Source organism: Scophthalmus maximus, chromosome 16 (assembly GCF_022379125.1).
Source record: "Scophthalmus maximus strain ysfricsl-2021 chromosome 16, ASM2237912v1, whole genome shotgun sequence".
Taxonomy (NCBI): Eukaryota; Metazoa; Chordata; class Actinopteri; order Pleuronectiformes; family Scophthalmidae; genus Scophthalmus; species Scophthalmus maximus.
In genome coordinates, this window is record NC_061530.1 from 13,312,646 (window position 1) to 13,340,507 (window position 27,862).

Consider the following 27,862-nt stretch of genomic DNA (forward strand, 5'->3'; position numbering starts at 1 on the left):
ACACACAGCTTCAACAAATAAGAAAGTTGGTTGTTGTGTGTGTGTGTGTGTGTGTTTTATTGATTTGTAATTTATTCCATTTTCTGTAAAACATGGGATGAGGGGGCTGTACCTGATGACGTCACACCAACGTCATTTCTCGCTGGTCTCCTATTGGTCCAGTGCTGGTCGTTCCTCATGCAGTGGCCATATTTGTTGATGTGTCATATCAAAGTGTCTTGTTGGGGCTATCAGCTGGTTAGCCAGCGAGCCAGCCCGAAGTTCGCCTTTACTCCGATCGCCTCCGCATTAAACTGCACCATGGGTCACTCGCGCTCGGTGGGTGAAAAATGCCAACATCTTCTTATGAAATCTTTGCTTCCGTGTTTATGTTAGATGCTAGCATTAGCGGCGCTAGCTTGTGTACTTGTAGCTTAGCTGACGCGTCTCCTTTCAACGCTAGCTTAACCAGCGATGTCGAGCAGCGGCTCCGTACGATATGTCAGTCTGCGGTTAATCCCTCAAACGGTGCGAGCCACACTTGGTTTAGCCTGCTGTGTATTAACCCTAGTGGCTGCTGTGTTTTACGCTGGATAATGTGTGTTTTCCTCAAACATCACCGCGGCTAACTAAACTAGCTAGCTAGCTAAAGTCGGCATTAGGGCACACTTACAGGTAAATGAATCGAAGTGCTAATTAAGACGCGTGGAATACGAACTGCACAGTCACCAACGCGATACATGGGGCACCTGAAAGCGGTGTTACTATAAGGCTGGCTTGTGTTATTACGTTGACTCTACCCTTGACAGTGTCGTGGCATGACACCTGTCACAAGAGCATCATCAGGGCTGCAATGCACTGTAGCTGTTGTACTTGTCACTGTTTAAGAGGAGAGAGTGGATTGTGTCGCTTTGTCCCGTCCACGCAGTGGGACGATCTTTAGCACCTTGTAGCCTTTGTAAGGCTTACATTAATGTCGATTCCCCATTGGTGGCCACTGTTGTGAGGACAGAGAAGATAGTATTGCATGAGAAAGTGCTAGGACTAATAGTAAAGGGGAGGGGGGGGGTGGTGGTTTTGATCAGGAAAGATAGATAGATAGATGGATACTTTATTCATCCCAAGCTGGGAAATTCCGTGAAAAAAACCCATCTGGTGTAACAGAGGAAGGGGCCTCAGCCGCTACATGTTGTCTGACCAGACAATAACTCAGGGAGCTGTATTGAAAGGGGACGTGGCTTCCAGCTATCATCAGTCAGCCCCAGTAATTAACACCACGGTAAATGCTGACAAAGCCAAAGGAATAGTGTGTTACTCCCCGATGTCAGAGGCCCAAACCAAGCCTCAATGCTTCAGACTGAGACACGCTCCCTTGTTGATTAGCCAATGAATTTTCTTCATATCCCAAGAATAAAGTGAACTGCACAGGTGATATCAACTAAACCTAAATAAGTTGTACCATATGGTGAATTATGGTTTTTAATCTTTGTTCATATAGCCTCTATTGGTGGCGTAATATACAAAAAAAAGGAAAACTGCCTGCATGTGTTGTACCTGTGAACGGATTAGTAATACATTTTGAAGATCAATGAAGGCTGTGTTGTAATCTTGAATACCTTTCTTAGTTAAATGACATACTGCACCGCCAAACGCCCAGAAGTAGAGATACGTCACAGGTATTGTCAGGACCACACCTCCCAGTGTGCGTGTCTGTATAGCATGCATGCCTTCGAGTTATGTGTCTTTCAGCGACAGATAAACTTGCAAATCACCAGATAACAAATATGAGGAAATGTGAAGTTTATTGTCAGGAGTGTCAGGTTGTTTCCTGGTCCCAACACCAGGATTGTACCTGTTTTACAGGAAGAAAGAACACACAGACGGCAAATGGGCAGCTGTGTTGGTGACATACAGGAGTTTGTGGTTTTTCACAGGAAAACTGTTGACTGTATGAAACCCAAACATTTTATCAGTCTTATCTCCCACTCAATGTCCCCCTCTCTCATCTTCTTTTCTTTCTGACAGATTTAACCTAAGGAGGGACCATGGAACAGCCTGGTCCTGCTTTGGATGCACACATCATGGAAGGATTAGAGGCTGAATCTGTGTGTGAGGGATCTCCTCTTGTGTACCAGCTCAACAACAACAACAGCACAGGCAACATGGAAGATGAGGAACAAATAAATCACAATAACCGAGATGAGGCAGAAAAGTGTCATCGGGCAAAAGATGAAGCACAGCTTGAAAGAGAATTAATCAACAGTACTGCAGATGTTGAAACTGACACAAAAACTCAGCCGGAGGCTCAAACATGCAGTTTTGAACAGGTGGAGGGGAGTGAGATGTCTGCTGATACCGGCTGTCACAGCAGTACAGTTTCCATGGAAGACGAAACGTCTTCATTTTCAAATGAAGCTCGCGGAGCTTTGGTAACTATAGACACCTATTTAGATGAAAAGTCTCCTTCTGTTCTTGAAGGCACAGTAGAAACCTTATTGACTTGTGAAGAAGCAAACATTCCTCGTGCCACAACTCCAAACTGCGCTGAGCAGCCGTCAGTCATGGTTACAAATTGTTCCACCGAGCCATTGCCTTCTGATGCTGATGATGGCTCAGCTGAGAGTCCTACATTCTCTTCCGTCCAAAGCACTTCCAAAAGCTCCCCCACAGACACCACATCCACGTCTGGGATCTCAAACGGCCCCTCAACCCCTAGTTCTGACACAGTCAGCTCCTCACTTGCCTCCAGTCCGCAAAGCAGTGCCAACACCTCAGCCCCCACACATTCCACGTCGAGCCCGTATGACACCGATTGTAGCCGCAGACTCATCTCCCAGATCCAGCGCTCTCTGTCACAGGAGTCACTGCTGGATGAGCTGGAGTCAGAGCTTTTGGGTTGTCGGCTGCCTGATGGTGAAAGTGGAAGCGAGAGACGAGGGAGCCCACCTGTCAACGGGCTCCCCACAGACCAGGAGGGCTGCATGGTGGTCTTTGAGAAGTGTGCCCAGTACAAGTATGCACAACAGGAGAAAGCTATTCGGAGGTAATGTGTTATTTTGTAAGTTTAGATTGATTCAGCCTCACCACATAATTTTACACTATTTTTACAGTACTTATTTTCCATCGAAATGGGTCAGTTGAGCAAGGGATTACCCTACTTGCTAGTTGTTTTCCCTTCTAGTTCAACCTCACTTGTATTAAACATGAAGCTGACAGAAAAGAATCATTTAAATTAAAGGTCATTGCAGTGGGTGTGTGTTTTTTTTTATTGTAGTACTAAGTGGACTTTGGATAAATGACAGAATAACACATATTTTCCTATCCTGCTCTGTGTTCTACCTAATTATAATCGGGGCTTTGTGTGGACTTGACCTGAATTGGTTTTGTGTACTTATGTGTGTGGCGAACTTGGTCGCATAGGTTGCTTGAGGACAACAAAAGACACCAGGAGCTGATCCTGGGTATCTGTTCAGAGAAGGACAACATGAAGGAAGAGCTGAAAAAGAGGGCAGAGACAGAAAAGCAACACATGGCCACCATTAAAAAGGTTAGTTTCACTCTCTATTGTCTGTTCATGTATAACAATGATCACATGGCACTGGATGTTTTGGGAGTGATGTGGTCTGTGTCCCTCGGTCCAAAACAAGCATATTCCAAAATAATTGTCTTTGTTCACCAACACAGCTGCAAGTTATTGTTGATAGATTTTTCAAAACAATGAAAATGTTTTTCATCAACAAGGAAGTGCTCCGATGCAATGTTTTGCCTCACTTCCTGTCTGTGCCAGACATTTATTTCTGATAATTGTGATTACCTATCTTTTTAGTTTACAGTTTACAGCAGCTAAAAAAAAAAATGGTACACCAGATCAGTGACTTTTCTTTGGCATTCAAAAATATTTGGTAGAACAATGCATCATGTAAGGCATTGCACATTCAAAATTAAGTTTTGGTAATTAGATCCCTTTTTGTATGGATATGATTTTGTGGGACTTAAGCCAACGCCCTCTGTTAGAGAGCAAACCAGAGGACAAACCACACCAAACACAGCAACACTCCAATTCAATTGAATCTAGAGTCCAGCCCTGGAGAGCTGGTAATTAAGCTAGTCAAACAAAGCAACCTGTATGGGGGAGAAGAAAAGGACATTGAGTCCTGATTACTAGCATTCAACAGGCCACATGTGCATCAAAGGCTGTATTCATTTGGGTGCATTGTGTGTTTTTAAATGTGTGTGTTTCCTAACCTTTGATTGAAAACCACTCCAAAATCACTATCACTGTAAACACTTGGGTGGATTCTGTATTAAACGCCTTATGTCCTCTTTGTGTGTGTGTCTCATACCCTTTGATTGGAAAAAGCTTAACGTCTAACTCGCGTTTCAAAAGACACAAGAGCTTCTCTATTCATTGGGTTCGGTCTAGCAACGCTGTTGCCATAGAAGGAACAATAATTGATTCTTGCTTTCTTGGTAACGGCATTTGTTTAAGCATTGTGCAGACAAAAGGGTGTAGGAGGACATTTTTACTACACACAAACTCAATGTATGCTTGTATCCTTTTTCATAATTTATTTCCTTTATTCGTCCCACAAAGGAGAAATTTGGGAATGTCTGTTTATATAATTGATATACTAAATGTCCATGACTAATGACTATTCTGTCGAATTTTTCAGAAAAATTGTAAATGTAACGCCTGTAGCATGGTCACATCAACACTGATTATTTTATATGTAATAGAACAAACCGCCTTCCTCTTGCTGCTCTGTCTAAATAAATTTTGCCCTCATCATGTTCCGTCAGGCGTCGTCTTATGTAGCAGGTTTGCCCAGGTGTGTGCCAGGCTCACATTGTCGCCCAACAAGTTGCTAACCCTGTATCCTCCCTGTTTCTGTTTCAGTTGGAGGGAAGGGTGGAGGAGCTGCTGATTGAACTGAAGGAGTCGCGGGACAAACTCATTCACCAGGACCAGGCTGCTAAGGCTGCCCTCCAGCACATGCAGAAGGAAATGACCTACCGACTAGAACAGGTACAACTGGGACCTAAATGCTTTGGGGCTCCTTGACAAGCCGGTCAAACAACATAGTTTTGACATTTATTTGCATGTCTGGTCATGTTCTTTTCTTTTTTTTTAATCCAGCTACAATACCTTTATTTTTGTTTAACTTGGCATGAGTTTGTTGTTTACTGTATCTCATAATGTTATTAGTTAAAAAATTAAGATCAACATACCCATTCCAATTGCAGACTATGGTAATAGTCTACTATTAGGGTAGATTTTCACTATGAGAGTGCTGAGACAAGAAAGTCATCTTTTTGTGTACTGTCTTTGGTAAATGTTTTTATTAATTGGCTCCATTTGCTGCATGAATCTCTGACAAAGTGCCAGTTGTATTCATCTTTAGATAAAAAACAAACAAATATTGCTGAAGCTCAAATGGCCAAAAATACAATACAAACTTTCCCAGTTTTGAAAACGTTTGCACAAAGCCAGCAGCTGAACAATCAAGGTTTTTGCACACCAAACATGTTATTGCAGATTTAATCACTTGTTAAGTGATAGCACTTTTTTTTAATCCAGTAGTTTACACACCTGGTTCAAACCACGTGCAGTACTTTTCTCTTGACAATTTTGTCACACTTCACAATTTTTAATTTCACTGTTCAGTGAACAGCATGAGGTAGATTTTGCACTCTCGACCATCCCATTTATCATTCCTCCCTTGTAATACGACGGTGACCCAGTCCTAATCAGCTGCTGGCCCGGTGGTTTGAAACATTTGGTCATGTCATTTTGTAGAAGCTTTTTGGCACTAAACTGATACCTTCTTTCTTTCTTTTAAACTTTTGGGTTGGAGGGAATTTTTTTGTGCATCAGGTACACAATGTGATATCTCTATGTTGTTGGGTGAGAGACAAATGCATGCACAGTGTCAGTTTGAACCGTTTGTACAGTTGTACAAATACAGAACTTTGGGGTATAAGATCATGAAACTGTTTGTTTTACAAATTGTGAAACTCAGGCACATGCTTGATCTTCTCGAGGGGACGAGGAATGAACACACAGGTGCGAGACTAGCAGGGAAACCGATGAATGAACCATCAGACTGAGAATGAAGTGTCTGTATAGCAGGTGTACCAGGGTGGCCGTTGGTCTTAAAGTGCTGAGCTGATCTTGAGGGCTTCAGGTATAAATTGATAGGCAAAGTTTAATTGTAGGAATAAGCCCCCATCAACTCCCATAAAGGTGTTCAATTATGTCAGCGGCAATACCTGGTTTGCAGGTGTTTGGAAGTGCTATTTGAAACTACAGTTGAGATAATATGATTAGTTAAACATAGTTTTTTTTTAATCAATATTTATTGTTCTTCTGTTTGTGGTTGGACAAAACAAGCAATTTGAACATCATGTCATCTTGGATTCAAAATTGAGGACATTTTTTTAACATTTTATTACCAAAATATTAATTGATTAATCAAGAAAATAATCAGATTATTGAAAATGAAAATAACTGTTTGTTACAGCCGTAGTAATGTTACTGTGTCAATGTAGTAAAAAATGTGATTGGAGAAGTCTGGGTGCATTACTATTCTTGCACTCAATAATACAACAATAGACCATTTTATTCCACTCTTAGTGAAATAAAGGAATCAGAGAGTTGGATTTGTGATATTGCTGCCAAGATAAAACAATTCGGCCCTGTTTGGTAAAAGGTTGTTGAGCTGACAATCATACAGTTTGTCAGCAGTTTTTACTTCCATCCACACTGAGATGCTGTCTGTGTTCCAACACTTGTGCCAGTCCTGGTTGAAGTAGAGTAGACCATCCATCTATTCCCCAGACATCTTCTGCTAGGGATTCGTGGCGGGGGGGGGGGGGGGGGGGGGGGTGAATCCCTTTCTTCTGCTCCTCTTTTTGGGTCCAATATAAGCAGCTCAGCGACTTAAGTGTGGAAAATGTTATAAACCTCATTAACGATCTACACATACATCTCAGGCGAACAAGAAATGTGACGAGGCACGCCAAGAGAAGGAGACCATGGTGATGAAATATGTGCGGGGGGAGAAGGAGGCCCTTGACTTGAGACGGGATAAGGAGGGTCTGGAGAAGAGGCTGAGGGAAGCCACCAAGGAGGTCGACCGTCAGGCGCTCCGAGGAAACCAACTGGCTCAGGAGAAAGGCCGTCTGCAGCAGCTGTATGATGCAAAGGTAAATACTGTGACAGAGTTATGTCGTAAACTGCTTATAATAAGGACATAAAGACTCAATAACAGCTCTGCTCACCCAGGTTGAATCTGCTTTTAGCTTGAAAGTTAACGTTTGACAAAAGTGAAACATTTCTCTGCAGCATAAAGACATTTCACAATTGTTTTGACATATCAGCTTGAACTAATTGCAGTGTGCCGTCAGATGGATAGAATTTTTCACAAGAAACATAGACATACAAAGCTGTCCAAGTCATTCGTTTGTACTTTGTTTGCAATGTTTCCACTTAATATCAGTTTCTCAAAGATGAAGCGAACATCGTGTGGCACATACAGATTGTCCCCTGTCTACTGTTATCACACTGGTTTGAGTTGTGTGTCAGCAGTACTTTGGACGTCCCTCTTCAACTCTGTATATGCTGTGTGAATATTAAAAAACAACAACATACAGCTTCACCATCCTTATCTTTTCAGGAAGGCGAGGTTAGCAGGGTGACTCGAGAAGTGGAAAAGTTGAAGGAGGAGATCAACTCGCATCTTATCAAGGTCAAATGGGCCCAGAATAAACTAAAGAGTGAGGCGGATGCACACAAGGTAATGTTACTGTGTCAATGGAGGAAACATTTTATGGGAAAAAAAAATCTTTTAAAACTATTCAGCTTTTCTTGTTTTTGGTTGTCTGTTGTTAAAACACAGCTAAGAGCACTGTAATGAACATGCTGCATTCAAAATTTACACGGCTAATATGACGGTTGGCTTCATAAAGCCTCTGCGGCTCCAGTTTACAGTGTATACAACATTTCCCTTTGTAACAACTTGGTTAATTTTCTGTCTAATGTCGGGGTTTTTTCATATCGTATTGTCTTATCATTTTATACTGTAATTGTTAAACATATGCCTGCTACTGTAACCATTCCCAGGATACAAAATCATATCTGCCCCTAAGTTTTTCTGCAACCACCCAAAAAAATCAAAAACATGATTAGATGAGTGTTTTTGATTCACGAGTGAAAGGAAATGGGGTGAAAACTGTACAGTAATGACCCTGCTAGGAAATGATCATTAACACTGTAGCTATTTTCAAAATTTTCTATTACAACATAATGGTGTTATTTTTAACTGCCCCAAAGCAAATACACAACTGTAAACAGAGGAAGAAATAATAGTGAAAACACAGTTGTTGCTTGAGGCCACAGTAGCTGAGCCACTAATGTTTCTCTTTCTGGTTGTCTGGTTGGTTGATGTGTGTTTAAATCATTATGCCTGTACGTGTGTATATCTGCTCGGGAAAAGAAACACAACCTTTCACAAACTGTTATGGCTTTGTACAGTACAGCCTTTTGATGTGAAATGCCTTTAAGTGATATAATTACAGAAGCAAGCTTGTGTTTATCTTTGTGCAGGAAACTAAAGACAAACTGAGAGAGACCACATCCAAATTGGCCCAGGCCAAAGAAGAGACCGAACAGATCCGTAAGAACTGCCAGGACATGATCCGAACCTACCAGGTCTGTGATATTTGTGGCGTAGAAGTATTAATTTCATCGTGAGAAGGGATGTATGCAATCAAAGAGGATCTGTGTCCCAGAGTGAAACCACAGGTCTGCCTTTGTGTGATGTGATGGCAATATGGATGCATGCGTGTGCTTATTAACATCTTTATCAAGGGCTGAAATCAGGCCGCCAACTCCCAATTGCTCATCCAATTGGTTAAAGAACAAATTAATCAAATCTGATTGGTGCGGGACACGTGATGAGAAAACGTTCAACTGCGACACTTACTATGTTCTGTGGAATACGAACAGATACTCCTCCATACTGATTCTGTTTCAGGAGAATGGCAGTTTTCTCTTGCACCTTATGATGGTAGTAAAGAGCTGCCTCAGTTTTCTCTCTGTGGTGGAAACCATGTACAAACAACATTGCCCGCATGTAACCAAACAAGTCATCAAGATAAAACGATGTAACATGACGCTCCCAAAAAGCAAATGTGGATAAGAATTGTATAAACAGGATATTGAAAAACGAAGGTACACTGTCACTTTCACCAAAAAATTGAACTGAAACCAAAATTAGACCCAGATGTCTTTGTTGCTAACATTGAAATGATGGCTCAGTGTCTCTTATTAACAGTTGCTTCCAGAAATCTCTCTTTCTTGCTCTACATCTTTTCTTTCATTTTTTTGCCTTGTCTTTTAAAAAAATAATTCACTCTGCTGTCCTCCAGGAATCGGAAGAGCTCAAGTCCAACGAACTGGACGCCAAACTGAGAGCGACCAAGGGAGAGCTCGAGAAACACAAGCAGGAACAAACAGACCAATTAGAGGTAACAACCACTGTGCACTCAAGACAAAAAACACTTTCTCACTCATGTATACAACATGAATGGAACCCTCACTTAGCTTAAGGCTATGCAGTTTTCATAATGCTCACAATGCAAAGCTAAGCAACAATTAGTAGTTTATGTTGATTAAACAGTAATATAGGTCTGCTATTAATTTAGAATTATATTTAGATTCTGTTCTGCTAGAAACGATTATTCGTCCTTTTGTTGATGTCCATAATGCCAGCTCTTCTGGTGAAAACATTTATTTTCAGATGATTTTTTTTAATCACTCTGAGAGGTGTAATTGCCTTAACCAGGGATGCGTAACACACCGGCACATAGACTCTGCAGGCAGACACACAGGCACAGACATGGACTCCCTCCAAACACAATGGCCTGTTTTTCTCCTCTCTGCCCCACTCTGAGCAGAATATCTATTTTGGCCTAGAAATAATCAATATGATTTTAACAACAACCCAGAAGGAACGGGCATCACCCGTTTATTGTATTGGTTTATTTCTCCAGTGTGAGCGTACAAATCCTTAAAATGTCTTAATGTTTGAATTTAATTTCAAATGATCAGGCCTTAATACCTATTAAGCTGTCTTTAATTTTTATGTATTTCATCATTAAAGTTTTATTTAATCGCATTTATTTATCACTTTACAGAAATTGACACTCAATCATGTAAATATTTCAAGTGGTGACAAGCGATATGTTTCTGCCACATCACTCACACTTTTATTTATCACATTGGCACAAATCTCTGCCCTGCAGATGAATAACTTGGTCCAAGCCTGTGTTTACTGGAGTATGTTTGTTTGCTCAAGTGATGATGCAGCCCATTCATAAATAATGCAGGCGCATGAGTTGAGTTTCCATCACTGCTACAGAGTTAACATTGAAGTGGGATGGGAAGGGATGAATTGAGGAATTAGATTGTAAATTTGCTGGCATCTTCTTCACCGGCATGTTGCCGTGGTTACCGCGGGCTGCTAATGGCTTCGTGGAAAAGTTGACTGGCCCCAGTACCATTAATGGCTTTGTTTAAAAACATGACATGAAACATTATTAAGCTCTTGCTTTCACACGCTTAATGAGCGCATGGGCAAAATAACTCTAATGAAGTCGACAGTTGGATTGCCAGGAAATGCATCTGCTGTGAAATGATGGTGCTGTGAGATTTTTTTTTCTTTTGTTTTCTAGAAAGAAATATGTTCCATTAAGCATAATGGAGGCTTAAGTTGATGTGTAAAACCACTCAACTGAAGGGTTAATGTGTATGAAATCTTAGCCTTAGCATTTCGAATTGGAGAAGAAGAAAACATTTCAGTGTTGGGGGGGGGGGGCTTTTTACAAAAAAAAATTTGGAGGCTTGGAGACAGAAAGGGCTTATAGGACCTGAAGGAAACATTTAATTGTGGGTACGTCTAACGTACAACTTGATGCATGTGGCAGGTACACCGAGTGAAGGCTAAAGAGCTGGACGACCTGAAGAGGAGTTACAAAGAAGGCATGGATGAGCTCACTACTTTACGCACCAAGGTTGGTCACACAGAAAAGTGCTCGAAAAAACCTGATGGTGCTCACGATATTGGCACGTCTTCAGCTCAATAAGTGGGTGTTGTCATGTAGTTAAAGTGTTTGGAGGATGAGCGGCCACGCTGGGAGGACGAGCTGACCAAGTACAGGGAGATCATCAACAGGCAGAAAGCTGAGATCCGCCGCCAGAGAGAAAAAATGGAAGAGATCACCTGTCTCGAGGAGCAGCATCAACGGTACGCACACACTGAGCATGTGGAAACTCAAGCGTGGACAATAACACACACACAGCAATGAATTAAATTGCACACAATGATGGGAAAAAATTATATGCACCATATGACAGTTATTCATATCCAGCATCTGAAGGAAATGAATAAAGGACACTGTAATTTTAATGAACAGAGGCCATGGACACTGTGTTTTGTTCTAATGTGTTTCTCCATCATGACCTCATCATTTAATGCTTCTGAGATTTCATGTTTATAAGTTTACAACATACTGACACTAATTTCCACTTCAAGAGTGCAGCTCGTTGTGAATCTAAGCATTCATTGGCAATGAACTATAAATACAATTCAGACACTGTAATCTGATAACCAGATGCCCATGGGACATTTGTTTTGAGGGTTTATTATTGATTCAACATCTTGCGGTTGCCACAGCGATCAGTCCAGACTTGAAGAGAGAGCGGGAGGCTTCAGCACTCAGAAATATGACCGTCAAGCTTGTCCAGCTAACTATTGAATTATGAAGGAAAGTCCCAGTAGCCTCAGTGTTTGAAAGGAAACACAGTTGGGATCCTGTTCCTCAACTGCAAAACAAAACCTGGACACGACGGGATTTGGATTAGGTCAACTTTCAGCCCAGTTTCAGTTCTTGACTTGTGTATCAACAGTTGGACATAACCGGTTTTGACAGAACTGTGCGAGTTTTTATATAGTTCTTGTCCCTTTTTTAGAGATGGATATAGCACATAGGACAGTGAGGGACTTGTGTCCCTCTGTGGGCCTGTAGCTCTGCCGGCCATGAGCATGTGACTTGACAGAGAAATGTTTCCACTTTTTGAAATGCTGCTTTCTGTGTCTGCAGGTGTGTCATAGGTGGCACTGACTCAAATTGATTTATGCAATTGATTTATTTTTCATTCTCTTCCACCACCTCTTACATTTACTCATGTTTCTTTCCTTCAAAATAATATATGTATTTTTTTTGTATTTTATTAGATATGATTGGTTGTTTGTCATCCAATTCTCGTGTATAATCGTACCACTGATAATATACATGTCATTCAGACAATGCAGTTAATATTCCTTTCATGTTGCTGTCTTTATTAACATCTGGTTAATACATTTTTAATTTTATTTTTTATCACACAGAGACCAGCAGGAGATCACGTCTCTGCGTGAGGAAGTGGACAGCTTTACCAACCAGATGACTGACCTTCAGCACGACGTGCAGGGCAGCAGGGAGCGCGAGGCCGAGCTACTGGGCTTCACGGAGAAGCTGAGCAGCAAGAACGCCCAGCTCCAGTCGGAGAGCAACGCGCTGCAGTCTCAGCTGGATCAGCTCACCTGCAGCTTCACAGATCTCCAAGCACAGCTGGAGGAGACCAACAGGCTACTGGACGACAAGGTTGGGGACCCCTTGATTGCACAGTGATACACGAGGGGAAACAAACCTCATTAAAGCAGAGAATATCTTGCTGAAAACTGTCACTAAGTTATAATGTGTTAAGTCTATTTTTTTTCTATTTTTTATCAATAATTAGATCAAATGTACCATTTAGCATTCTCATAACAACTGAGTCTGACCTAGAGCACACAGTGTTGTTGAACAGTGATATTTTTCAGGCTTGACGTTCAGTGCGGTGCTTTAACCTTCTCGTCGTTTGAACGAGCAGCCATTGTCTCAGCATCCTACCACTTTTGCTGTGGCGGTCGCTGCATCATTAATCCCAGTTCTCTCTCGTCTCCAGTCGCGGCAGCTGAAACGGGAAGAGGTGCTGAGGCAGCAGGAGGTGCAGGGCCTGCAGGAGGAGCGGACGGCACTGCAGACGGAGGCGGCCCAACTGAAAACCAGAGTGGAAGAGCTAAGAGACGAGCTGGTGACCCAGAAAAGGAAACAGGCTGCCAACATAAAGGACCTGACAAAACAACTAACACAAGGTCGGGAAACAGATCAGATATTTTTGCTGCCAATGGAAGATATCAGCACCTATAGCCATTATAAAAGATACCTTTCATTAAACATGGCTAATTACTTTCTTTGTAACATCACAGTTTGAAGCCGTAAATTACTCAGTGATGCAATAACTCTTTATGACTACAGTGTGGTCATTTTTTCTTTTTCAAAATCAACCTGCATCACATTTATTCACACCTGAGTAAAGATGGGACTCCCTGAGTTCGGTCAAGCAGTGATGCTTAACTTTCACCGTGTCTTCTGCCTCTGCCTCTATCTAATAATTTGAGGAAAATTTCTGTTCGACTACAGAACATTTTGGCTCGTGTTGAAATGAGTTGTTAGCAAAACAGTAGGTTACATGAAATGTATCAACTTCCATAATCAATGTATTGTTTAGTCATTCATTGGCCAAAATACTTCCAAATCACAGCCTCTAACATGAATGATATTTTCTTGCATGGCTTTATTTCGTACAATAAAATCAAATGTTTGGTGTTTTTGACAAACAATCAATTTTAAATCACCACTATGTTTCGTCTTAAAAGACTCGCAAAATGTAACCTGCGGAATTCAGCTGATAAATTTGTGAAATTCAGTAGTTAACATTTACGTTCTAATTGTATATATCACAGACTTAGTCTTATTAGTGTCTCTTAGATGGTCTTTGCTTTTCTTCTTCTACAGCCCGTAAGAGACTGGAGCATGTTGAGAATGGAGGCTGCGACCGGGATGTCAGCAGTATGGGCAGTCGCTCGAGTTCCTCAGGTACTGCTCCTGGATTTGGTTAGTATTTAATACACATAGTAGTAATATTAAAAGGGTTTTGTTTTTCAATATTTGGCATACATTTTTTGTTTTTGTTTTGGTGGGATAGATGTCTGTAGAAGGTAGTGTTTATTTACATATTTAATGACAACAAAGGGGAAATATTAATAAAAAGCAATATGCATTCAGAGTTTATGGATAACTCACACACCTAAAGTGATCAGCTGTCTAAGTTAAGTCACGTCTCCCTCACCCGTCCATTACACCAGGCTCTTTGAACGCACGTCACGGCGGGTGCAGTGGTGTTGACGAGCGGTCGCCGGAGAGCCAGTCGGGTCCTTCAGTCATGGTCGTGGACAGCTACCCAGAGGTGGACAAGACTGTGCTGGTGGAGCGCATTGTACGCCTGCAGAAGGCCCTGGCTCGCAAGCAGGAGAAAATTGAGTTCATGGAAGATCACATCAAGCAACTGGTGGAAGAGATCCGCAAAAAGACCAAGTGAGTGGCATGGATTTTTTTTTTCTGGCAATATGTAAGGCTGACTGACCTTTTTAAGAGCAGTTTGACCTTTTTTTCTGGTGCGGTGGTTTGTGGTATATTTTACCCAAACAATACTAATGGATGGATTCAGTGTTGACATGACAGCACTTCCAATGCAAATGCTCAACAACCTCACAAACCTGACACGTCTGATGGACGTTTCAGAGCCCACAGTAGTTTTAATGTAAAGCTAGAGAAGTATTAATACAGTTTTACTAAAGCTTATCAGCATTTCAGTACTTGTGCAATAAGTACGAAGGATAAAAAGCCACAACCAGCAGCCAGCAAAAAATTAAATATGTAAAAACCTGCTCACTAATGAGAGAACGAACCAAGGCAGACTCAGTAGCCTCCATCACCACCACTTCAAGGACTAAATGATTTATATACAGGTACCCTCAAACATCCTGTGGATTCTTGCACAGCCACAGTTTGTCACCTCCCTTTGAAGAAAAGTAGAAACGTCTCATGTGATAACATCAGCAGTCACTCCAAGGAAGCATAGGAAAGAGAGCAATTTCCTGCAGTTATGTAAAATTGCTAAAAAAGGGAAAAAATTACACACGTAATGCAATGGGTATATCTCCTTGGTTCTTGGCACTTGCAAGAACTGTATATTGCAGACATGCTGTAATGTAAAATATTTGTCAACACACATTTTCTTTGTATTTCAGCAAATATTTAGGAACCCAGTACCTCAGTCGCCGACCTTGACAGACAGTTTATGCTGAAAAACACAATTCGAGGCTCCGTACCTCCTTCTACGTCTCTCTCTCTCTCCCTCTCTCTCTCTCTGTTCTCTAAATTCCAGCACCTGCAAACATTGAACTTCTGATTCGTGGCAAACTTCATTCTGAGCTATTTATAGTCATGTCAATGGGAGGTGGGGGGGCAATGCCTCAGTATGTATCCTTAACGATGTTACATCCATATTCATCTCACCACCCAACCTGGAGCGACGGTGTGAAGGGCGTTGGGTAAATCTTAATCACAACACCACTTCATGTACGGTTAAGTGGATTGTGAACCTGTGCTGGGATTAAATGGGTTATGGAGATAATGCAATCCCATAGAGCTAAAGAGATTTGAGATGTGGAAAGATTTCTAGCAAATGTATGAAAGCTTATTCATGGATGAGGGAAGTCTGCTCTATTGAGTTTGTCGAAGTTGCGCATCACAATGCCTCTTGTTACCAGATTATATTGACGTTGGATTGTCTCTTCTTTCTCCTCCTCTCACTTGTTTCCCAACTGTAAGCTTGGATTGAATCCATTAGCCTCAACCTACATTCAAGAGTTAAAATTGAGGACGAATCCCACGGTTGACGGGCTAAATTTAGCTCTGAAAAAATCTCAAGCTGTGCAGGGGGGTGTCACACTTGGAAGAATGCAGACGCGAGATGTGAATTTGTCCTTTTTGCCTTTCTGTCCCTATCCCTCCAGGACAGCCTGGTGAACACTGGCGAGCTGAGATACCTGATGAATAAAGAGACAAGAGATAAGGAAGCAGAAGCTTAGTGGGACCATTAGTGGAAGAAATTCACTAGGTTACATTTTAGTTTTATTGTCAACACATCCACGCTTGAAAGATGACAGTGTTTTGCATCTTTAAGGGTTAGACCCTCTCTTTTAATTCATTGTGTTGTATAAGTAAAAGGAACTGCTAATTGGGAGGAGTTGTTATGGGAACTGCTGGTCCCTGAAGTTAAAGTCTCAATCATTTTCCCTGTAGAGAGTTGGAGCACCTCTACATCTTTCTTTGACATATTATTGAAGGTACAGGCTTATGTCCATAAAAAAAAAAACGTTAAGTGAGAAATGACCTTTGACTGCCAAGGTGCATCTTCAGAAGAAACATCGAGTCTCTGTGCTTATAACTGCGGCTTCATTTAATTAATCCTGGGTCAATTTTCAATAGAAGCTTCTCCCAGTTTTATAATTTTATGTCAAAATTAGTTTCTGTTTTTTCTTTTCACCCATCATGCAGCAATTCATTTCCATTCACTTCAGTTAACCAACACACATCACCTTTTTGTATTTTATATTATGTTTTCAGAGTGGTATGTTCACGTGCTGCTCCAAAGTCAAACACGGGTCATTGGCTTCAATGTTCATAAATTATCTTATGATTGGCGGTAAATGAGCAAGAAAAGGAAAAAATGCAGAAATGGCAGCAAGGGGCAATGATGTCTGTCCTTCAGCACCAACACCTGGTTATTATGACCATCAAGTCTAACTATCCATTCATGTGTCTTGAGTTGAAATGATGCTGAAACGAACCAGATGTGAGCGGAGCGGGAAAGAGTCATTCTGTCCGGGTGTCACTGGCCCTTCATCTGACGAGCATCCTCTTCACTCTGTTAAGGTCGTAATCGATGGCAAATGCAAAAATCTAAGCGATATTAAATCTGTCCTCGTCTCTCGAGGATCCACACCTGCCGAATGTGTCGAGATATATTATAATGGATCCTTTCAAGGTTGTCCCAATGCCACTCGGGCTTGGATTTCCTTACTGTTAGTTGGTATGTAAGCCAGTGCCTGTGCCGTTTTGTAGCACAGAAGAGCTGATCATTAGTACCCGCGTTTCTTTGAGCATGTACTGTGGTACAGCAAAATATGAAGCTATGGATGCACGGATACGGATGCCAGTGTTGGGTCCGATACTGTGCTCATGTACTCTACTGTATTCTTATCATAAAACCAATCCGATTAACACAGCAGCCGTCAGTTGATCAGGTAGGCGGCAGTAAGCACAGGAGGTGCAATGTCAGCAGTTTAAAGATATTTTAATGTCGGCGGGTCTCGCCACTTTTTTGGCGTTTTTTGTTTTTTTTGTATGGCGGACACAATCATGTCTGAGATCTGCACTGTACCCAAAATTGCCATCTTCACTTCATGCATGTTTGACTTGCTGCCCTCATTGCTTACACTTAAAAAAAAAAAAGAAGAAAGGAACAAAAAAGGGACTCATCAGTCACAAATGCTTCCCTGCACATCCGCTGACCTGTGCATGCCATTCAGCACTCCGTGTGGCAACATCTTTAATTTCTGTCACTTTTTGTTTTGTTTTTGTTTTTACTAAACACCGTCGTGGTGGAACTGGGGTCCACATATGGACCCTTGCAAGTCTAGTCAGAGGTAAGTCTCATTCTTTTTGTATGTGCAGATCTAGGTGTTTGTGTCTGTGTGTGGATTGGGGGCAGTTTTTGATGGTTGCTTCTTTGTAGTGCTTCCATGGCTTTCATTTATTTTTTTTGCACTATTTTACTTTGGTAATTTAGAATGCATTCATCACACCGTTCAGTTTTAGGTTTATGTTTTGCATAGATATTGTGTTGACTTCTGCGGAGGACAGAAAAGTGAAAGTAAGATTACCAGTGTAAATGCCTAAAACGCATGTGAAAAGTGATTTCTCTAAGGTCATCAAATATATCTTAATTTCAGGTAAAATAACCTGTTTGGAGTTTTAAAGAGGTCTGAATCCCAAGTGTCCCCTGGCTGCTGCATGTAAAGTACTATGCGCAACACAATTTACCTGCTTAACTTACCATTTGCAATTTCCTCAAAGACATTGACGGTTGCATGAAGAATCTTTGTGCCCATAACATTTACAGTGACCTCCTGAGGTCAGAGTGACTGTATGGATAGGATCCATAAAGTTACTGACCAGAATATTGTGTATTTGCACCGAGCAGTTCCTTTTGCCACACATGAAGAGTCAAGGCTATCACGGTACAGAGAGCTGTTATCTTTAAGGATGTAGTACGCTAACTGCTTTTCCTTTCATTTTCATTTGTTGTATTTGTAGTAGCAGTAGTTGTAGCTCCAGTGAATCTATGCTCCAGTTATTCTCTCTAGAATCTTCTGATGGGAATCTTTCCGCTTTAAAAGTCAGGCAGTCATCTGACTCTGTTAAGAAATACAAATTTTGGGGAGTGTTTTTCACAGTCATGAACTCCCCCTTGCTCTGATCTCACCCCGTGTAGTTACTCGGCTTCAAAAACAATCCCACCCAGACACCCCCTGAATTTGAACTAAACAAAGCCAACAGGGGGCTGAGTGTTGTTGGCTGTTTCAGGTTAGTGCTGTAGGTGCAAGGCCAGGTTGAGAAACAGGTTTGAAATATTGATTACTCGACCATCTTTAGAGATTGTTGACCTTTTTCTGTGGGACTGAACACAACACAATAGCCTCCCCATACACTAAAGGTTCTAAAGACAAAATTCAGAATACAGATGCATTTCCGAAGGCTTTGTAGACTGAGCATCCTCACTCCTCTTGCAGAAGAAATGTCTCATTACCTTAACTATCTCTTTTTGCTTTTCATAGTGTGTTGTATTCATTTCCTTTCTCTTTGGTTGCACATTAAGAAAAAGATAATGATGCAGGACGCAGAAATTAATTGTGAAAATGACAACGCTTGGTTTTTCAGCGTCTTGTCTGTCAGTGGTCTCTGGGCTGTGCTGGGGAAAACTACCGAGCTAATGAATAGTCTCGTCTCCATCTCTCTGGCCCAAACAGACCTCGACACCTTATTGTTCCTGAGATGGAAATGTGTTATGAACATGAAGCTTTATCTCACTGTCACACGCACTCACACACACACACACACACACACACACACACACACACACACACACACACACACAGGCATGTGGTCATTTCATACCAACTTATCCAGAACCTCCAGTCATGAGTTTTCTTGAAAAATTCATGTGAAAACTTATATTAAATTCATGGCACCCTGCATATCATATAGCTTTACTCCAAGTACCTTTTTTAGTTGTGAATTTTTTATCATCAGGTCAAAGTTTTATAATTTTTTGCGAAATAACGTGTATTGAGTATTATTTGATTACTGTAAAGCATTCTGCAACAACATTCACATTAATGACCCATTTTTTAAATTCTGGCAGTTCACTCTACTCCACAGTTTCCATTCCCTGTCTTTCTCTGACTGGCACAAAAATAATCTCTTTATCTCTGACTGGTTGTGCCCCTTTTCCATGAGTCCAATCCCTCTGGAATTACTATTCCGGTGGCGTCCGCTGCTTTTGCTGCTGGAAACGATTTTATTGCTCTGTAGGAGCTCTCCATGCTCCCACCTATTAATCTCACTTTCTCAATTTTCCTCGCTCAACAGTCTCAAGCCGATGCCTTGCATTCACTCCGTACCCACTTTTTTATAGAACGTGGTTTGATCCGTTTCCTCTCGTTACTCCCCACAGAATTATCCAGAGCTACGTGCTAAGAGAGGAGTCCGGGGCCCTTTCGTCGGAGGCTTCAGATATGAACAAGGCCCAACTGAGCCGGCGGGGAGGCATCATGGCTTCGCTTTACTCCTCCCACCCTGCGGACAGCGGGCTGACCCTGGATCTGTCGCTGGAGATCAACAGGAAGCTGCAGGCCGTGTTGGAGGACACACTGCTGAAGAACATCACTCTGAAGGTGAACTCTTCCCCCAGCAGGCATCACTCCACCAGAAGTATTGAATACAGAAAAAAAAACTGCCCCGCATGCATTGATGACACTGAGGGTGTGTGCGCGGTTCCGTACAACGCATCTTAATTTACAGCGAGTGCATAATTTGTTGAAGCTGAGTGGATAATTAATTGGTTGTGCCAGTGTCATGCTCCACACGGCCCGATGTGACCTGACTGTCAAAGCGTGCAGATGTTCAGTGAAAACCAGATACTGAAAAAAGGTGGTGTGAGTTCAAAAGATAATGATGATGATAATAAAAAAAAATTATACATCCCTCTATAAAACATAGTTACAAAGTGCTTAACATAGTTGAAACATGATTCAAACAGTTCAGAACGGAGGCCGATGAGATTGGTGAATAAAATGATACAGTAAAAAAACATCAAAATGCAGTTTTAGAACAATAAATACAGAAAAACAGAAAATGCTTGTGGGTGATAAAATGGATGAAGATTCGATTTGTTGTGTTCAGCAGTTCAGTTTATTTGCTTCAACTGTATAGATGGTGTGTTAGATTATATCAGTGTTTATTTTTAATAATTTCTACCTCCACATATTTTGTTCAAGAACTGCCATCCTTTCCTCTAAAAAAAAAAAAAATATATATATATATATATATATATATATATATATATATATATATATATATGGTTGAAATGGTTGCATCATAATAAGCATATCAGTCACGTAATCTGAAATGACCAATTGCAACAATAGAGTCGAGCATTTGGAGGCAAAAGAGTTTGGTTGTCATCCGTAAACTCTATTCTTACTCCCTGTGTGGTGATGATGCTCGGTAATACACAGGCAACATGCCGTACCTTCACTGCAGCTCATTTCTAATATTATATTTCAACTGAAAACACGTGTTTCTTGTCCGTGGCCTTCTGACATGACATTGACATTGTCAGTTTAGCATGAATAACAACAGTGACGGGACAGTAGTGAGAACAGTGCGCCAACAATATGATGGTGTGGATAAAAGAGTTCAACCAGGGTACAGGGATTATCTGACCTTTTCCTGAGCGTTGTTGTCTCGACATTTGGGTCGTGGTATCTTCCAAAACTTTAATGTCAGCCACAGATTGTAGCACATTGACTGTCACCTCTTGCTTCATCTGACAGACTGACAGTGTCGTTGTCAGGTCCTCCATCAGCTCTTCTCTCCGTTTTTAGACAGACGACATATTTAGAAACCATGGTCTCAATTCAGAGTCTGCATCACTGATGCTGCCGCTGGAACCAAGATGTGTTCTTCTTCCTCGCTGGTTCATGATCTGAAATGGTGGATTCTGCACCTGAGGGTCTTTAGATGATTGAATTATGATTTCAGCTCAACTAATTTCTCATTTGCGTTTGATGTTAATTGAATGAATCTGTTCCACTTTGACCGTTTATGCACAACGGAAAGTGTCAAGTGAAACTCAAACCCGTATTAGCGTTGAATACAGTGGACGAAAGCACAACACAAAGATAATTCCAAGTTCAAAATGCAAAATAATTATTCATGCTTCCAATGTGAATTAATGTAGGCGCACTTGCGGTCGGCCTACGTGAAAATCGACACAATGAATCCCCTTCCAAGGGAGAAATGATTGGCAGTGAGCGCAAAGTAATGATTTAACAAAACCCTCTGATGGGGCCAAATGAATGCTTCACATTCCCTGATATTAATAATCTAGAGTAGCAATTGGTTTCTTCAGAGAGTATGAAAAGTGTCCTGCAAATCTCAACCACGAAGTACAGAAAATACCAAGTAAAATGGACGAGAGGGATCATTCTTCAGTATCATTCTGTGTTTCTGTCCCTCTCCGATATTGTCTCTTAAATGTCATATTTGAGTCTGAAGGTCTTTGCTCTCTTTGACAGGAGAATCTACAGACACTCGGGGCGGAGATCGAGAGGCTCATAAAACAGCGGCGAGATCCCGAGGACGCAGTCGGGAGGAAGTGACACGACCAGGCTGCTAGAAAGAGAGAAAATGAAACGGCTACTCGAGGAATCGCCTACACACCGTTTTTTTGAAGGGAAAGCAAAAAAAATGAGATGTATACACGCACTCATTTGTCCAACATACGAAGGAGCAAAATTGAATGTCGTGATGTGCCAGTAGCACCTCGGGGTGCTTTTCGGAGGACCGCTTTTTTCCTTAGTTTTTTTCGTCCGTCTCGTGTCTGAAACTTACTTGAACTCCTCTCCATCTATATGGTTCCACCTCCATTTCCTCCTCCAACACAACAGATCTTCCTCCGATGGCGATCGTCTGTCTCCCCCTGAGCCGTGCCAAGATGAAAACTATCCTAGGGGACCGTTTCCTCAAGTGTAAAAACGCTGACTTGTCTGTTAAACTGTAAACTGACCGAAGATGCCATAATCATGAATGTAGAGCAAACATTTAGCTGGGAAGTAGTCACAAAAACAACAAATACAAGTGATTTGCCAATGAATTTGTCCTAAAGAAAAGAAAAGAGTCCCCTGGTGCATTCTCTCCTCACAGCGAATCACAGCTGTGTCCTTCGAACAGTTAAGTAAAGGAAGATGAGATGATCGCACGCGTCTCTCCCGGTGCCAATAAGCCAAATGTATTTTACCAAGAGCCTGCTTCTTCAGCTTAACGACGCAGGAAAAGTGGGAAAACGGATGTTCCTGGCTTGCGGGGAACCTCAGGTGGCACCGTTTTCTCCATCTTCTCTCGCTCTGCACAAACAGCGTGTGGACCAAGCTGGTGAGGCCAGGTTCCAGCAGACGGGCTCGTCTGCACGACACCGGTGCTGGACACGAGGACGGAGACTGTAGCTCAGTTGTGGGGAATCCTACTCTTAATGTGTGTAAAAAAAAAGAAAAAAAGAAAGACAAATACCATGCTAAGATAAGAAGTTTGGCCATTTTGAATGTGATTTTTCTTCTTTCATATTTATTTCCATTTTTGCTGTCTCCAAATTTCTATTTCCTCGTCTGATGGTTTTCAGTCTTATTCCTCTTTCTAAATCATCTGATCAACTGAGACTTTATGTAGGAATACCTTTCAGCGTTTTTGACTTTCACACAAAGATGTTTCTGCTTCAGCTTCGCCTGGTGGTTTGTTACCGTCATCAGCGCTCCTCGTTTCAAACAGCGGCCACACAGATGCTAGTGGCTGATAGAAACCTTTTATGGCAGCACGTGTCTGATATGATCTCGTCGCGGGGGGGGGGAGAGAAAAAAAAAAGTTCTGTAGAAACAAAGATCTGTAGCCGTAGCTCAGGAAAAGCTCATGGAACCTATAGAAAGCCAGGGCGGAGTGCAATCACGTTCCCTTCGTCGATTTCTTTTTTTGTTCTGAGTGTGTCGGCGTGGCAGTTCACTGTTTGTCTGTTTTGAGCGTGTGTGTGTGAGATGCATGTGCCTTTTTAAAACCCGTTCTGTTTGTTTCAGTCGTCAGGGATTATAGATTGTCCATGAAGTTTGTTCCTTCCGCAGAGGTAAACTCCCATTTTTTTTTTTTTGCATTTTGCCCAGCGCCTCGTCAGCCGCACAAACACAAACCTGCAGCCCGGTCGCTCGCAACTGATGCGCAACAAAGCTTCTTCTTCTCGTTCACCGCTGTTTAGTTTATCGTTCAAACACGTAGGAGGAAGGGTACTTGCCGGGCACCTAGCTCCATCCGACAATACTAACGGTTCCCGTGCGTCTTAATTTGATCCTATTGCAGAAGCTGTCACAAAAGATAAGCCTCCTCCGCTTCTTTCACCCCCGATCAGAGCTTTAACGCTTGCAGACCGATCCCCCTTCCCCGCACCCGCCCCCAGGCTACGCTGAAATGGCCCACTGTGTGAACGGAGATGAAAGTTTACAGGAGTCCTTAAAGCCTCCCCCGGTGCTGAGGTGGGTGCTCGTGTGTTTGATGCACCTTTTGCTTTTTGTTTCATGCAGACTAGACTTCAGAACACCTTGATGCTGTTTGATATTGACGCTTGCAGCGGAAACCCGTTCCCCCTCTTTAAGAAAAAAAAGAAGAAGAAATCCAGACTTTTTCCAATTCAACCCCAGCACGTTACATTTAGTCGTTTGATTATTTCTAAATAAACTCATCCGGATGTTGACGCGCATCTTAAACAGTGCCACAATGAGCCGCTTGCTGCAGGGAAGTTCTCATAGCAGGCGTTTTTTTTTCTTCTTTTTTCTGTTCTTCTGGTGCAGAAGTGAAAAACACCCTTTCGCAAAACACTCGCATGGGATTTCCCAATTCATTCTAATTCCTAATTCTCTGAGGCATGCTAATGCGCTTCTCCCCTCCTGATTCAGTCACAGCGTGTCACCTGTATTTCCACGGTCTTGAAACAAAGCCACGCTGCAGTAGCACTGTACGGATGAGTGGAAACAACCTGAAGTTCTACTATACGAATGCAACATGAAGAAATGATGTTCGGTTTGTGCGAGTGTTGAAATGTGAAGAAGTTTGTCTTTGTTTTCTTCCTCCTGTGCAATGACCCCCCCCCCCCTTTTTTCTGTTTAGTGGAATATTCAGACTGTGATTCTAATATACATTTGTAGATATGGCATTCTGTAAAATTATGATGAGATGAGTTTTAAAAACGCCCTGATTCTGGATTATGTTTGTGTGTGTGTGTGTATATATATATATATATATATATATATATATGGTGTTTCCAGGGAATAAAAAGGAGATAAGTCTTAACTTTCTCTCCAATGTCCAGCAGCCGACTTGTCTCGAGTTGTTGTTGTTGTTGTGGTCGGTTGTTTGAGGTTTGAGGTCGACGCCCAACATCTGTTTTCCCCCCTGGTTCTTGTTTCTCTGTTGCTGTTACAGTGGAATGAAGAGCGATGCAGGTAATGGGGCCGTTTTTCACAGAGATGACCTCTCACACAGTGACTCTTTTTTTATTTTTTCTTTTTTCTTTTGCAGATGCACTCAAAAAGCAGTCATGTCAGCTGTGCTGGAGGTCACGCACTTACAGTATGTGCACCGCTGTCACTCAACCAGGCGACCGTTCGGATGATTTATAAGACAACGTTGGGGGAATAATCCCAAAGTCCAAACCACGACAACTCCAGGAGGAGCCTCCCCTGCACAACCTGTCATTGAAGGTCATTCTTGCATAACCTATGATCTAGTTTATAATGATTTACATAAATCATATGAATAGAAAGTGGGACAGGTTCACATTTGGGCCATTCTTTTTTCATTTCATTAATAAGCCAGTTGTTTTGACCACAGTTTCTTAAAGCCCCAGGTTTTGTTTGGATTGGCCAACTGTCCAAAAATGGGGGGGGGGGGGGGGGTATTCTGTTTTAATATCCCAAAGAAAAGCAGCTAATCCTCACAAATGAGGAGCTGCAACTGGTGATAGGTCGGCCCTTCTTCTCTTTTTCTTTTTTCCTTCTTGAAAAGTTCACATGGAGGATTTAGTGCGCTTAACGTTCCCTTTCTTCTGGATCCAGAGTAATAAAAGAAGCTTTGCGGAAACACTATCCCCAGACACACTGTCATTCTGCCCACATGCATTCGCTCTCTCTCTCTCTCTGTTATTCTTTCCCACGCATGCAACATGTGCAAACATTTAAGAGGCCAAAAAAAAAAAAATACACCACCTGTCATAAAAATATACATAAATGAACTCGTTGAAGGGAAATAAGACGTTTTCCCACTTGTGCTCTCGTGTCACGTGCGGATGAAAATTCCCCATTTTTTGTCTGCAGGCACAGCGGCACACAGCAGCAGGTTCAAATATCCAATTCAGGCCGGTGGTTACCGACAGACTATTTTTAGCGCCCTGATAACGGATTCTCCTATCAGCCGAGATGACCACCCCTTGAATTCATAAAGCATCGCCTGCGTCCTTTAGATGCTGCAGCGGAGCCCTGACAGTATAGCTCTCACGGTGTAGAGATAACAGGCCTGCCCCGTCCTTGTCAGTCAATTTTGTTGTTGTTGTTGTTTACTATATTCCCTCCCAACACGGGCACCGCCACAGCTGCAACATTAAGATAATTACACATGAATATGAATGGGTCACAGTAATGAGTGTGATTACATTCTGCTTATTGTCTTTTTTTTTAATTTCAGCACGGTGCACAAAAAATAGACCCTTTAATTGGGAATATTCATGCGTCAGTCCCATCAGAATAACCAGCCCTCACATATGAAATATCTGCTTTGATCAATGATCAAACTATAATTCTGTCATGGTCGTTCAGATTTGGGATTCATTTTCTTTCTTCTTTTTTTGTGAAGTGCAGAGCTGCAGGTCTCTCGGCAGGGCACGCGCTCAGTGGGGGGATTTGTGAATGAAATGTTGTGTTTGGAACTCTCTTCACTCGACACCACTCACTCAGCGTACGTCTGTGCTTGATGCAAAGAGTCAGCAAGGAGGCAACAGTCACGGAGACGGCCTGGGGTAGTGATGGAGGCTGTTCACCAGTTTCATTGCTCACCAGCCGTGGAAAGTACAGTGCATAGGCACAATTTACTTGTAGTTTACTGGTAGTGATCTTCCGTTCAATGTCACTTTACACCTCTGACCCCATTCCTCAACGTTCCACAGGGGATCCTGCTCATCAATATCTATGACATGTATTTTTTACTAGTTACTGTTCAGATCAAGATGTTACGTGAAGAAAACATTGGCTAAAACTTATTGGATCTTTTTAATTAACTGTTGGAAGCCGAAATTATGATTTTTTTAAAAATTATTATTATTCAACGAGAAAGCAAATATCAAAGAAGATCTAAAAAAAAAGATTTGTGTATGAGAACTTTATTTATTCCACCTTCTTGCCCCAAAACAGTAAAAAGAAGTCAAATGGTAAAATTCATGCACTGGTGTATTGTCAAAAGGACTTTTACTCTTACTTATAGTGGACTATTATTAGACTGTTTGTCTTTTTTACCCCAGTACATAACAAATCTCTGCTCTGTCTACTTGAAAAGCCAGGCCAGCGGCTTCAGGGAGCAGAGGTGGTCACCTGAAGTTCAGACGAACAGCCTGAACAACCTGAGCTCGGGAATCCGCTGCACCACTGCGACGTGTTACCGGTGTGACGCGGATCAGCTGGTGGACAAAGTTCAATTTGCCCCTCTTAGCCTTTGAACGCTCACGAAAAGCCACTCGTCATCATTCAAGTCCGTGTCGTTGTGAAAGACGTGTTTTTCGTCGGGGGCCAGGAGCGTCAACGTGGCTCTTTCAAAGAAAGGATCAAAGGGCTACAAAAGGAAGAAAGAAAGACCGATCGGTCGAACAGCTGTGTTGGACAAAAGGCCTGCACGTGTGATGATGGAGCTCGGATCTCTGCAACATGGGATGGAGAGGGAGAAAAACAGCTGGCGTCTGACTGTGCCGACCCAGTGATTTTTAAAGAGACCCAAAGAATCTGAAGAAGACTCGACAACTTGTAAGGGATGCAAGTTTTGGGATCCAGGGTTCGTGCGGTTGGCGCCTCTCGGAGGCAATTTTGGAGAGACGATGGCAGCGGGCTTTCGGAGCCCCAGTGCGTCAGTGTTCAGACTGCGCCAAAGAGTTTGGTTCATCCCCTGTGCTGTATTATCCAGCGCCAATCAACACTCCTTGGCAAAGTGGTTCATTAACAAGCACCTTTTGATTAAATGCACCATCACTTGTTGGCATGTCGCAGCCCTCTTAAGCTTCTAGGAGTCTGTTGCTGTTCCAGCATCGATTACCTCGGGGGGTTTTTTTCCCTGAACTTGCCAGACACCAGCCCCTGGATATGCACTCACATGTCTGATAACAGTAAATCTGATCCCAGTTCAGCCCTAGAAACTATCATTTATATTGTTTGGTACGTATGTTTGATGCAAAAAAGGAAGAAAAAAAAACATA

At 42.1% G+C, this 27,862-nt stretch overlaps 1 protein-coding gene across 3 annotated transcripts; it reads left to right on the forward strand.

Moving 5' to 3' along the window:
* The first annotated feature begins 166 nt into the window (after nucleotides 1-166).
* Nucleotides 167-24,723, forward strand: ccdc186 (coiled-coil domain-containing protein 186). 3 transcript variants are annotated; one of them, XR_007029825.1, is made up of 16 exons: nucleotides 167-318; nucleotides 2,005-3,022; nucleotides 3,400-3,526; nucleotides 4,877-5,005; nucleotides 6,973-7,185; nucleotides 7,656-7,775; nucleotides 8,585-8,689; nucleotides 9,409-9,507; nucleotides 10,966-11,052; nucleotides 11,143-11,285; nucleotides 12,429-12,684; nucleotides 13,028-13,217; nucleotides 13,921-14,019; nucleotides 14,271-14,499; nucleotides 15,984-17,678; nucleotides 19,769-19,894. XR_007029825.1 is itself a non-coding variant. In XM_035612783.2 (16 exons), the coding sequence occupies exons 2-16, from the start codon at nucleotides 2,025-2,027 to the stop codon at nucleotides 21,975-21,977; spliced, it is 3,099 nt and encodes a 1,032-aa protein (XP_035468676.1). In that variant the 5' UTR covers nucleotides 167-318; nucleotides 2,005-2,024; the 3' UTR covers nucleotides 21,978-24,723. The 3 variants fall into 3 exon arrangements, 2 of the variants coding, with proteins under 2 accessions (XP_035468676.1, XP_035468677.1); XM_035612783.2 differs by lacking the exon at nucleotides 15,984-17,678 and adding an exon at nucleotides 21,894-24,723 and having other exon boundaries at nucleotides 19,769-19,988; XM_035612784.2 differs by lacking the exon at nucleotides 15,984-17,678 and adding an exon at nucleotides 21,894-24,723 and having other exon boundaries at nucleotides 168-318; nucleotides 13,921-14,001; nucleotides 19,769-19,988.
* Nucleotides 24,724-27,862: the final 3,139 nt, after the last annotated feature.